General features: G+C 42.9%; 2 protein-coding genes across 9 annotated transcripts in view; both read left to right on the top strand.

The window, feature by feature from the left end:
- The window catches only part of LOC118232966 (BOLA class I histocompatibility antigen, alpha chain BL3-7-like), a 115,583-nt gene that overhangs the window by 30,408 nt on the left and 71,563 nt on the right, over nt 1-13,612 (top strand). For 2 of the 5 annotated variants that reach the window (XM_035428250.1, XM_035428245.1), the window contains exon 2: nt 621-881. The exons of 1 other annotated variant lie outside the window; for it this stretch is intronic. In XM_035428250.1, the coding sequence (XP_035284141.1) occupies nt 621-881 (261 nt within the window). Of the gene's footprint in view, nt 1-620; nt 882-7,354; nt 7,634-13,612 lie in introns of all 5 variants that reach the window. 2 more of the 5 variants (XM_035428248.1, XM_035428249.1) reach the window with 2 other exon arrangements.
- The window catches only part of LOC118232971 (popy class I histocompatibility antigen, alpha chain E-like), a 99,591-nt gene that overhangs the window by 34,583 nt on the left and 51,396 nt on the right, over nt 1-13,612 (top strand). The gene's annotated exons all lie outside the window — the stretch shown is intronic.

Genomic DNA, 13,612 nt, shown 5'->3' with positions numbered 1-13,612 from the left:
CTTTTAGCCTCTCTGGCACTGTTTTAAGATTCAAGAGATGTAATCTGATGAGCCTGTGAACAAATGTAGTGTGAGCAGGAGAAGTTTTTTATTTATTCATTAACCCTTCTATAGACAGGGTAGGTTGACTGAGCACACATGGTCATTTACAGCAGCCCTGTTAACACTCCTCCAAGGAGCCTAACTTGCATGTCTTTGGATTTTTAAAAAGCTGAGTATTGTTATATTGTCTGAGAAATATTTCTGATTCCCTTTCCTTTATGTCTGAGTCAGTAGACCCTATCTGAGATATATTTGATTGAGAGAGTTATTTTCACTGCTTAAATCTTTTAAATTTGATTTCTGTAATCTAGAAGTAGTCCTGTATAGCACCTCTAACAAGTTGTTTAGAGAGAAAGAGAGTCAGAGAGAGACAGTCATGCACTTTGCATATGCTATTAATGTACTGTACATGAATTACATTACATCATTACATTAATGTTGATCTATAATTTCTAATTCAAGTAAGTGTGTGTATTTGGAGTGTGTAGACTAATTGTGTATACAGTGTATGTGTTTATGTACTGTACATTGTTGAGCTGTAATTCCTGCAGTTCTGACAATTGTGTTTGGGTCCACAGCCTCTCACTCGCTGAAGTACTTCTACACTGCTGTCACAGCCGGTATTGACTTCCCAGAGTTCACTGTTGTGGGTTTGGTGGATGATGAGCAGTTTGTGCACTACGACAGCAACAGCAGTAGGATGATCCCCAAGACTGAGTGGATAAACAAGACTGTGGCAGCAGATTACTGGGACAAAGAGACTCAGACTCTGATTGGTAGTCAGCAGACCTTCAAAGCCAATATTGGAATTGCAATGCAGCGTTTCAACCAGATTCAGGGTGAGTAAACTCACATGTGAACACACACACACACACACACACACACTCAGAATGTTGGTGTTGGACATGCACATATACCGTTTCTGAACCTTCTGACACATTCTTACGTGCAGAAGAACATGCAGTGTCTGTCAACCAATTTTCAAATTTATTAAATCATATCTTTACAACCTCTACACATAATAAACTGTCCTAAAATGCATGCCCTTCCATATAATGACCTTGGAATGTGATGCAGTACACTTTAATTAACATTATAGATCCCACAGAAAATGAAATTGAAAATGAATGATATTCAGCAGCTGGAAAGTGAAAGGGAAGCTTTTTTGACCAGCTCCTTATGTGAAAGCAGAGAACATCAAAAGAGCTGATCACCAAAGCAAGCATTTATAGCTGTGATGTCATCTGGCTCCTTGTAATATAAAAATGTTGTCAGGAGTTTTCTATTGATACGCATTGTAATGAGAGTGATTTGAACCAATCATTTAGTTTTACCTTAGAGGGCAAATCCTGTGATTGGTTCATTACATTACACTGCAAGCAGTCATCTGGCAGGTGCTCTTATCCAGAGTGATGGACGGTAGTGGAGAACAGTGAAAACAAACGAGAGGTGTCAGTTAGAATTTCCTTTCCTGTGCTGTGGTGTAACCGTACCAGACGGACATAGAAACAGGCAGCACACTTTTAACGACTGCCCCATAAATGTGTAGCATTGCCTCCTTGGATACCCCAAACTTCCATAGCTGTCTCATAAAATAAAGACAAAGACTTTGATAGGATTTCAATATAATGGAGTTGGTGTTGTCCTCCCATTTCAGTGAATTGCAAGTTATAGTGCCTAAAAACTTAATGGAGCCCACCCTCTCCACAGTTTAGCACTCAACAACAAGTGGTAGGAGTTCATCTTTCTTACTTCTAAAATCAACTACCATTTATTTAGTTTCCATAATATTGAGGTTAAAATAGTTAACAGAGCTCCACCTTACGGCTTCCCTGTAACCACTGTAAACCGATTTGTCCTCTTTACTAATCAAACCAACTACTGTTGTATCATCAGCGGTCTTATAAATTTTCACAGTGTCTGAGTGAGACACACAGTCATTAGTGTACAGTGAGTCGAGCTGTGGTGACAACACACAGCCCTGAGGTGCTCCAGTACAGATGGACCTGGGTTTTGAGAGCATACTATTGATTTTAACAACTTGTTTCCTGTTGGTTAAAAAGTCTAAAATCCAAAGGCAAAGGCACTGTTCAAAACTAAGCCCCCTCATCTTATCATAAATCTTCCAAGTAAGGTAGTATTAAAGGCAGAGCTGTAATCTATGAATAATGTTAGCACATAGGTGCGTAGGGTCTTGAGGTGCTCATTGAACATAATCAAAAAGAGATACAGCATCCTCCACAGTTCTATTAGCCCGGTAGGCAAATTGATTTGAGTCTAAATTAGAGCTGGGTAAATGATTACTCACCAGCCTTTCAAAGATCTTTATAATAATAGAGGTGAGTGCTGCCAGCCTGTATAAATTAAGACAGTTTACACTAGGTTTCTTGGCAATGGGGACAATGATAGCAGATTTGAAACATGCTGGCACTTTACAATGACTTATAAACCAGTTTAAACTTTCTGTAAAAACTGGCAAGTTTATCAGCACAATATTTCAAGGTGAACTCAGAAACCAGATCTGGTCCTGCAGTCTTCCTACAGTTCTGTTTCACAAACGGAGTTTTGGCTGCATTCTGTTTAATAACAAAATGTGGAGTTCTAAGATCTGGACTGTATCTGAAAAAGTGACAGATAAGCATGACATTCCCACTTCAAACCTAGAATAAAAGTGATTAAGCATGGGAGTGTTGTGTCATCCCTCTGGGCATTGTGCTTAGTCTTATATTCAGTGATCTGTTAAAAGCTCATCCAAACTCCCTCACTGTCTTTATGGTGTCGGTGGTTGTTTGAGCCAGCACCAGCTCAGCTAGACACGTAGCCAGCACTTCTGAGACTGAAGTCGGTAGATAAATAATTAAACTTTTGTTGCATTTCCCGCATGTTGTTCTTGATAAGAAACAGTTTGACTTCCCCAAACTTAGACAAACACTCTGATGGCAGAACGAGCTACATGCAAAGCACACAAGCAAGGCATAGCAGCACCTTGTCGCCATAGGTCACCGCCATATTGTGGAGACAAGCACGCACACGCACAGAGTGGAGATCGGAGAGATTGGCCACACGCAGGATGTCTGTTTCCCATAGTTTGGCCATCACTTAAATTTACCGCTCTGTGTGTGTGGTTGTGTAGAAACACAACCATCTGTAGATATAATGTCAGACTGCGTTTGGAACGAGCTGCAGAGATGTTAAATAAAGCTGGCAGTCAGTGGGCATCTCACTCAGCAGCCATATTAGACCCCAGAGAGAGCAGTGGGGTGGAGTCCGTGTCCTGCAGAACAATGCAGAGAAACAGACATAGACGCAGAGAGCTTTATCAAGCTGAACGTGACCACATATTCCACTAAGCTGTGTAGTGCATGACCCATCACACTGTCAGCCTGCTGCCCAGAGCACACGATCAGACAGAGAGATGCATCCAAACCCTTTCCAGTGTTGCACATGTGAGGTTTCACCTCAGCAGAGACAAAGGCCTCCCTGCTCGTCTCTCACTCTTTTGACCTGTTACTGCAAAGAGAAGCAAAAATATCTCCTGCAGTGCGGATTCATGATCTCGCCAGTCGACTCCAGACAGTTTGGGTTGTGCCCATAACATGTGGCAGAGGGAAGCTGGGTGCTCCTGGTCACTTGTGTCAGTAATGGGCACATGTGGATTTATCTAATCAAGCATCACTTCTACTGGATGAAGGCTGCTGACTGTTTAGAACTGAATTAGCTTCAGGATGAAGTCACACATGATGCTGAATTGATAAGTGTGAGAGAGGCCGCTGCTGGATCTGCAGGCTTAAAGCTGCCCGTGGCTGGAGAGCTGGTGCTCCTGTGGGCTGGAGACTCTGCAGCCGTTTCTCTACAGAAACCTGCAGCTTTGTTCAGAGTCTCTGGCTGCCTTTGCCCACTCAGCCCTGCTGGCCCAGACCATAGTCTCTTTCATCCAATCACTGAGCTGTTTTCCACAGCCTCCATCTACTGAGCCGTATTCCACAGTCCCCGTCGTCCAATCACTGAGCCATATTGCCCTCTCCCTGCTGAGGTCACATTGGAACTCCTGACTCCTGCTGAATGCTGATGTAGCTGAGCCAATCAAATCCTCCACTGTGGATTTTAAAGCTCTCTATCGCTGAGAAAAACATCAGGGGGCTGTATGTATCTGTGTCGCTCTTTGTGCCGTGAGCAAGGCTGTTATCTTCTACAACCATCCCTTCAGCTGAAGAGCTCACGACCTCCTTCTGCAGCTCCTCTGTTACTCCTAACCTCACCTGTGACAGGTGCCTCTCCACCCTGACTGCAGGATCCTCACAGGCTTTCCCACGCATGCAGGCCTGTTCATTCTGAGCTCTGTTTTCACAAGATGGAGTCCTCTGTCCTCATCAGCATTTCCATCTGTTTGCTCAGATGACATCATTGTACATGTGCCCCGCCCCTATAATGAACACAGGCCCTCACATACCACAGCCCCCCCCTTAATGATGGACAGTGTGTCTCAGCAGCACCCAGAGTTGGGTTTGCTCGCTCCTGTTTGTCTGCTCGGGGTACTGGCTCCAGTCCAATATGGCCACCTTTCACCACCTCCCCGAGCCCTCAGCTGCAACACAGCTGACTTCCTGTCACTTTTTGGGAAGGACAGCTCACCTGCCCCCAACCCCTCCCACCCTGTTCCTCCACCGCAGCTGCTGGAGAGGGACACTCTGGGTTTGGACCCCAGCAGCCGCTGGAGAGGGACTCTCTCTGGGATTGGACCCCAGCCTGGGCTGAAGCAGTGTGGCCACTGAAATGCCAAACTGACCACCCACCCCCCCACCCCAATACCCGGCCCACTTCAGCCACCCCAGCCCCACTTTAGGCGGGGCATGTCACGCCCCCGTCATGGCCGTTGGTGTCGCTCTGTCCCGTTTGCACCCCCGGGTGATAACCCCTACAGAGATGCTGGTTTAGGGAGCTGGAGGTGCTCTTGTGTCTCTGTGTGTGAGGGGGGCTTCTGTACCTGTAGCTGTACCTGTACCTTCACCACAGTTTCAATTAAAGAACCTGCAGTATTTTACTGTGCAGCAGTGAATATATTTCTCGTTATATTTCCCTGCTTGCAATAAATTGCAGTATATTCCATCTCCATGAGGGTGGACTCATTCACTTGCTAAGCCCCTCCGCCTTAGAACTTTATTCGCCTGCTACATGCCCCCTAGCTCCATCCCCTGTCCCTATCCCCACCCCCTCTCCCCAGCTCCACCCCCTCTCCAGCTGATGGAGTGCTTTCAGCAGCTCCAGGGAGTAGTGGAGTAGGTGCAATGAAACGCTGGTTTCTCATGTCATAAATAACGAAGTCTTCCCCGTCATATCCATACTGATCAAACCCTCCTGTGGCCCCGGTCATCGGTAACTTTACGAGATGATGCATCTCAAGGGGTATATCCTAATGAGATAAATTTGTGTATATAGTTAGCTGTAGTAGTAGCTCGCATACGATTTAGCCTCGTTATGAGACGGCTACGGTGTGAATAACTGATGGAGTAATTTAGCTGCAGTAACTCAAATGCTACGGAGACTCCATGTTCAAACTTTTAACGCTCACGCTCTGTTGGAGCAAAGTGACCATTGCAAAGGTGTTTGACTACAGACTGCTAACGTAGCAAATAATTCCTGTTATTGCAGCCAGTCACCCGACCAGCCTTGCAGTTAGAAAATAATCATGATGTCAGATGACGAGGATACTAACAAGGAGAGCCTTCCGTAATATGGCATAAGAGAGAGAGCAGCAGACCTACTAAAAAGAAGCGAGTCCATGCCCCCCAGACGTTCCTCGCAAAATATCAGGAGCAATGGCCGTGCCTCTGACCCTCAAAACTACCGCACCATGCATTATGATTTCGACATTAGCCACCAAGGAGCTTCAGGTAATAATTTGGCTAAACCTCTAGTTACAAAAGCCTACATTCCTAGATAATTTTTCAATTGAATACTTTTTTTTTCATTAGGCCTATATGATGTGTGCCTATATAAGCTAATTCAATTATTTAATTATTAAATAAAAATGGAAATCATGAACAGAAACTTGGTTTTATTCATAATTGACAGTGTTTTACATCGCAACATAAGTTTTTTTTTTTTTACATTACAACGTAAGTTTCTGTAAATACTTGAAAATGAAAACATATGTTACAATATACAAAATAAATTATTAAATAATTAAATAATTGAATGCAATTCTTTTATGGTTATCTGTTTGTATAAGCACACATATCATATAATGAAATATTAATCATGAAAAAAATTGTTATAAGCAGGTGTACTCAAACGTTTGACTTGCAAGTATATCATAATATAGCCCAGTGCAGTGCAAGTGGTATTTTAGAATCAGGTCAAATTATACAATTTTGCCTGATCACTTCAACAGTCAAAACTAGAATTATGAAGAAAGGCTTGTGTGTGTCTCTTGCAGACTGTCGTGTGCAAAGCGAAGTGGTGTGAAAGCATGTGAACTAAGCGTTACACTGACTATTGTGGTACTCAAAATATTTTCCTAAGGTTGGCAGGTCTGCATTCAGTCCAACTGATTGAGTGATTGATTGATTATTCATGGTGATTCTATTGCAGTCACAAGTGTAAGGTGGAAGGAGGGGGCATCTTTATCTTTACTGTGGTTCAGAAGAAAGAGAGAGAACTGAATATTGTTGGGACAGACTGATAAGCTGCATTAGCTTTCTCCATGAAGTTTAGTTTGGGCCCCTTGGAACACACACACACACACACACACACACACACACACACACCCGGATACATGTTGCTAGAACAGCACATTCTGTAGAGAATTTATTGAGGAGATTAATTCCTGCCTGCACACCCATCCCTCCCCCTCTCTCTCTTCCTCACTCTCTCTCTGTCTTTCTCCCTCTCTACAATCGTGTATAATTGTATAATCAGTTTGTAGAGGGAATCAGACTGCTGTGTGTGATGTGTGTGTGGGTGTGTATTAGATGTGTGCAGTGACAGTGTGTGTGTCTGTATTAGATGTACACAGTGACAGTGTGTATGTGTGTGATGTATGCAGTGACAGTGTGTGTGTGTGTGTTAGATGTGTGCAGTGACAGTGTGTGTGTGTGTGTTAGATGTGTGCAGTGACAGTGTGTATGTGTGTGTGTTTGTGTGTGGAGTGACAGCGTGTACGTGTATGTGTGTGTATTAGATGTGTGCAGTGGCAGTGTGTACGTGTGTGTGTGTTTGTGTGTGTGTGTATTAGATGTACGCAGTGACAGTGTGTGTATGTGTGTGTTTGCATTAGATGTGTATATTGACAGTGTGTGTTTTCTCTCTCCAGGTGTACACACATACCAGAACATGTACGGCTGTGAGTGGGATGATGAGACCGGGGCCACAGGAGGGTTTGATCAGTATGGATACGACGGGGAAGACTTCCTTACTTATGACCTGAGAAACCAGCGTTTCATTGCACCGGTGCAGCAGGCGTTTATCACTGCAGTGAAATGGAATAATGACCCAGCTCTGCTTGAGAACTTGAAGCAGTACTTCACCCAGGAGTGCGTTGACTGGCTGAAGAAGTACGTGAGCTATGGGAGGAGCGCTCTGGAGAGGACAGGTACAGCAGCACTGAGAGCACAACTCTGCTGCTCTCCCACCATGTTAAACTCTTATGCAGCTCTAGCCTGGGAGGCTCAGTGGCAGCAGGAACGCATTCTCTGCACACAGATCACATGGTACAGCTTTACTTCAACCGGCTGAGTAAAGCAAATAATATCTGTTACCTGCTCTTTCAGGTTCAAAAATGTTTTTGTTTTTTTTGTTTTTTTTTTGGGGGGGGGGGGGGGGGTAATATAAAAGCTCAGTCTGTGCAAACACAGTCTAACAGCTGTAGTAATGTACTGAACACATTAACATATTAATTAGCATATTGACATATTGCAAGTCAAACACAAGTTAAAAGATGCAAATAAATATTTATTTTTACAAAACGCAAAAAGACTTTTACATAAGAAACAATAACAGTCCAAGGATTCTGACCAAAAAGAACAAAAACAGTAGTCTAACAGAGCCCTGCTTTAGACTAAACATAACCTACTGTTCTTAGTTTAATGAAACTACTAAAACAGTTTAATTAGTTACAACTAAAATACTTAAAATTTGCATTGTTTCCACACGTAATGGGCTACATGAATTGAAATGTTTATTGATCTCCATCTGGACCGGTTTTTGGTTCTTTGTGTAATACCGTGTTTTTTTAGCATAGGAAGAAATGACGTTTAGTTAAATAAATAATCATTTAAACTGCATCAAACATTTCATTCCTCTCTTTGTCCCTGTCCCTCTTTTTCCCCTCTCCCTTTCTCCTACCCTCTCCCCCTCCCTCTCTCTCCCTCTCCCTGTCCCCCTCTCCCTCTCTCTCTCTCTCTCTCTCCCTGTCCCCCCCTCTCTCTCTCTCTCTCTCTCTCTCTCTCTCAGTTGCTCCTGAGGTCTCTCTGCTGCAGAAGGACTCCTCCTCTCCTGGTCTTACCTGTCATGTGACCGGATTCTACCCCCGTGGCATCATGGTAACCTGGCAGAGAAACGGAGAGGACCTGGATGAGGACGTAGAGCTGGGAGAGACGGTGCCCAACGATGACGGAACTTTCCAGACCAGATCTCACCTGACAGTGAAGCCTGAGGAATGGAAGAGCCAAGAGTACACCTGTACTGTACAGCACAAGAGCCTGAAACAGGACATCATTGTGTCATTCAAGAGTGAGTGAGAGATGTAGAGAGCCGGAGAGAGAGAGAGGAGATCTCAAGTGTGAGCGAGAGAGAGGGGGGGAGAGAGAGAGCGAGACATGATGACAAATGATGATGCCTTCTTGACACTAAATGTTCTCAATCCATTCTCAACAGTGAGGGAACGAGGAGGTGTAACACCTGTGACATCACTGTTTGGGGCTGGGTTTGGCTCTGTAAATTTCCTTTGTGGTAGAAAGAGAGAGAGATGAGACGAACACAGAGAGTGGTTTACCCCAAACACACTGCACTGCTCAGTAGTAGAACCTCTGTCTCTCTCTACACTAACCACTGATACACTGAATGCATTTAAGACAACTAGTGAGGCAAAGGGATGATTTAGACATGAGTCAAATGAAGATGTCAAAAAAGCTATATACTGTATTAAACTTGTACGTGTGTGTGTGCGTACATGTGTGTATGGGTGTGTGCGTGTATGTGTGTGTGTGTGTGCATGTATATGTGTGTGTGCGTGTGTGTGTGTGTGTGCGCGTACGTGTGTGTGTGTGTGTGTGTGTGTGTGTGTGTACGCATGTGTGTATGTGTATATATGTATATGTGTGTGTGTCCGTGCGTGCATGTGTACGCGTATGTGTGTGTGCGTGTGTGTGTCTGTGCATGTTTGTGTGTCTGTCTGTGTGTGTGTGTGTGTCTATGTTTGTGTGTGCGTGTGTGTGCGTGTGTGTGCGTGTGTGTGCGTGTGTGTGTCTGTCTGTGTTTGTGTGTGTGGTGTGTGTGTGTGTGTGTGTCTGTGTTTGTGTGTGTGGTGTGTGTGTGTGTGTGTCTGTGTGCTGGGCGCTCTCATCCTCATCCTCGCCGTCATTGGTGTCGTCATTTGGAAGAAGAGAAGCTGAGAGTCACTGACCACAGAGATACTGACACACTGAGTTACAGACACAGACCCACTGACACACCTTAACTCTGAGATACACCAGCGCAGTCACATAATAAAGCTGGCACACTGAAACATTTCACAGAGTTTAATAGTTTCACAGTGACAGACATGCTGTGTGTATGATTCTAACTCTGTGTGTTTCTGTTCCAGGCTACGGGAAGACTAGCAGTGAGTATATTTACTCCTTTACTCAATGCTTATGAATGTCATTATAATCAAGTGCAAATAATGCCCAGGTTTTAGACTGTAATTACTCCTGTTTACATCTCTCCAGGGTTGCAGTGTTATCCCTTGTGTGTGTGTGTGTTTGACTGACTGACTATCTATATTTTAATCAGTTCTGTCATTCTTAAATAGTTTTTAATTGGCTGAAATCAATGTTACTGGAGTTACTGTTATATGTGCCTGAGTGTGTGATATGAGCTGAGTGTGTGATATGAGCTGAGTGTGTGATATGAGACTGAGTGTGTGATATGAGTCTGAGTGTGTGATATGAGTCTGAGTGTGTGGTATGAGCTGAGTGTGTGATATGAGTCTGAGTGTGTGATATGAGTCTGAGTGTGTGATATGAGACTGAGTGTGTGATATGAGACTGAGTGTGTGATATGAGACTGAGTGTGTGATATGAGCCTGAGTGTGTGATATGAGACTGAGTGTGTGATATGAGACTGCGTGTGTGATATGAGACTGAGTGTGTGATATGAGTCTGAGTGTGTGATATGAGTCTGAGTGTGTGATATGAGTCTGAGTGTGTGATATGAGTCTGAGTGTGTGATATGAGGCTGAGTGTGTGATATGAGTCTGAGTGTGTGATATGAGTCTGAGTGTGTGATATGAGCTGAGTGTGTGATATGAGCTACACTGAGCTCTGCTGAACTGGGGTTCTGACTGAGCTTCTCGTTGCAGCCTCTGACACGGATTCTGAGGACTCTGACCAGCCTGCAGTAAAAGCCTGAGATCTCAGTGAAGACTGCTTAATGCACAGTAAGTTCCTTTACTGTAGACCTACTCTGTACAGATCCCCTCAGTTACAAATGCATCACTCTTCTGAACACACAGTTAGTTACTCCACTGTATTAATGTGTCTCAGTCTCCACACTCCAGTTACCACGGTTACATTATAGCTAACTTTTTTAGACTGATAAAGCCTCAATATATTCGATTCTATCCATATGGCGTAAGTTTGGATTTATCTAATGTTGAATGAATGAATTGAATGAATCATTCCATTTATATAGCACCATTCCAAACGCTCAAAGTGCTGTTTACAGTGATGAGTGGGAATCTCATCCTCCACCAATGTGTTGCACCCACCTGGGCTGATGCACGGCACCCATTTTCCACCAGAACGCTTACCACACATTAGCTGAGGTGGAGAGGGAGAGAACTGTTTTTTTTAGCCTATTAAATCAAGGGATGATTAGGTGGCAAGTTTTAGAGAGCCAGGTTTGCAATTTAGCCAGGACACCGGGGAACCCCCTACACTATATATTGACACTATATATTGCTTTGAATGCATTGTGTACATTGGGTGGTAAAGGATCACTGCAAGTAATGCCCCCGTATGTATGATGTTGCCTCTATTGTAATTGATGTAACACTGCTGGGGTTGATTTAGCACTGCTTGGCTTGATTTAGCACTGCTGCTGATTATGTAACATTGGCTTTTTTAGTGTGCAGTGCAGGGGAGCAGCTGCTTACTTTCATAATTCAACTACAATTAAGAGTGGGAACGCAAACAAACAGTAGCAGGACTTCTGCTGTTGATATTGTAAGCATAGCTTTTTATGATGTAATTTTATTCCGGTTTTCTGTTGTGCTGATACATATGCATACATGTATGAAGGTGTTAAGATTTTCTGGAATAAAATTTACATTTGGAAATGTCTTGTGCCTGTCTTGCTTCTTCATTACATTCCATTACAGGCATTTAGCAGACTTATCCAGAGCAACCTACACAACTTTTACATACAGTTGAGGCCAAGGGAGGTGCTAGGGAGAGTTTTAGACCCAAAGCCGCAGCATAGGCTGGCAGGGAGTGTCATATAACAACGCTTATGTTGGTTTTCGTTCCAACCACAATTGCAATCCCAGAATTTTAACTAGCTGTTCATTTTCCTTAATTAGCTACTTTTTAGAGGGATTGTTTACCCCCTGCAGCCACATTGTGTTGGAAATAGCTATGCATGCCATGAAGAATAGATTTCCCATGTTTGTATTATGCTATATTGCAAACAATTACATAAAAACATGAAAGAATGAGGTTAATCTATAGGTGATTAACATTAAAATTTTTGCATTTTTCCTTAAACATATTACAAGTTTGGCATCTTCTCATTTGGTTTGTCTTTGAATTCTCCAGTATCTTCCAGATGGTTAGTTTCAGTGTTCAGGTGGCCACACTTTCAGCAATTACAGTCTATTGATTCACCTCAGTCTTTAATTTGTTCAGTTAAATATAATTTACCTCCTTTTATGCAATTAGATATGTGCAATATAACCCAATAAACACAATGTGAACATGATAATTTTATTCTTCATGGAAAGCATTCTGACATAATGTGGCTTAAGAGGGTAAATAATACCCTCTAAACATCAAAACCAAGTTTTAACAGTTTAAAATTAAAATTCTCAGATAGCAATTGTGTTCGGAACAAAAATCAGTCAGTGCCAATGATGCCAAAGAAATGCAGTAGAACAGGATTTTAAAAATTCAATAATTGCAATGAGTCATTGTATTGACCATCTCACTTCCTGGTTCCTCCAGCTGCTGTTTTATGAAGAGATGAATTAGAGCATTGCCATCTATCAGATACTCGTCATTTCTGTGAATCTGGAGCTGTGTGCGGAGTGCAGTATCGTTACAGCCAGTAGGAAGGAAGTCAAATATATAGAATAGCAGGTCTTAGTTCTGCTGTTCAAATTGTAAATACTACAACTTTCTCAAAATTTTATTCGGGTGTGTTTCAGACAGCTTTCTCTTGTCCTGATACATATCCATACATATATGAAGATGCTGATTAACATTTTCTGGAATAAAAATTAAATCTGGAAGTGTCTTGTGCCTCTCTTGCTTCAAAAGTAAAAGTGATGAGCTAAATGGTGTGTACAATTCAAAATAATGATCACAGTTGGCTCCCCAAAATTCTGCCTTTCTAATTACTGAACATTAATGAAAAAGATTCAACACAAGCCCACTCCTATTCTGTAAAGAACTTACCAGTAGGCATCCAATGTCGATTGACTTGTTTTTTTGTGGCTGCATATTCTATTCATGACCAGATTAATACACTGGAATCTTGACCGTTTTCTGGCATATTCAAAAATGTGTGTATAACTGTCACAATGTGTGTATAACTGGCATTATCTGAATGATCATTGCCAAAGCAAAGACCCAACGCGACTGCAGACATTTTTGCCGCTGACCCACAATATCCCCACTCAGCGACATCATCGGACAAACTCAGGGGAGTCAATCACACGGGGAATAGCTGGAGTTGAAAGCTCAGATTTAAACACCTGGACCACAGGTGTGCACTACGACTGGAACAGCTGTCAAATCTTGAAATGAGGATTAGCTGCTAGGGACTTAAGCTCCAGGTAAACGCACTGCAACCCACCAACTATGCACAGGTGGTGGTGTGCATACAAACAAGTGAGGGTTAAATGGCAATGCAATATTGGCATGAAGCTGAAGATGTGTGATTTCAGAGATATCTGCCAAAACTATAAATACAGATGAGAGCTGCTGTGTAGTGCAGATGCTGGTCTCACTCTGTCCACCCTTGAGCTTCCAGTTGCAAGTTCTGAGAGAGAGGTAGCATGTCAATAGCTATAGTAGAGTTAGGATCACTCACCCTTATCCAAAAGAAATATTAAAGAGCTTGTCTGTTTCCAGCAAGACAGGGCACACTGAGT

This window comes from Anguilla anguilla, chromosome 8, assembly GCF_013347855.1.
Source record: "Anguilla anguilla isolate fAngAng1 chromosome 8, fAngAng1.pri, whole genome shotgun sequence".
In the NCBI taxonomy this organism is placed as follows: Eukaryota; Metazoa; Chordata; class Actinopteri; order Anguilliformes; family Anguillidae; genus Anguilla; species Anguilla anguilla.
The sequence above is the reverse complement of the archived record's forward strand: the minus strand, read 5'-3'. Positions and strand labels throughout refer to the sequence as shown.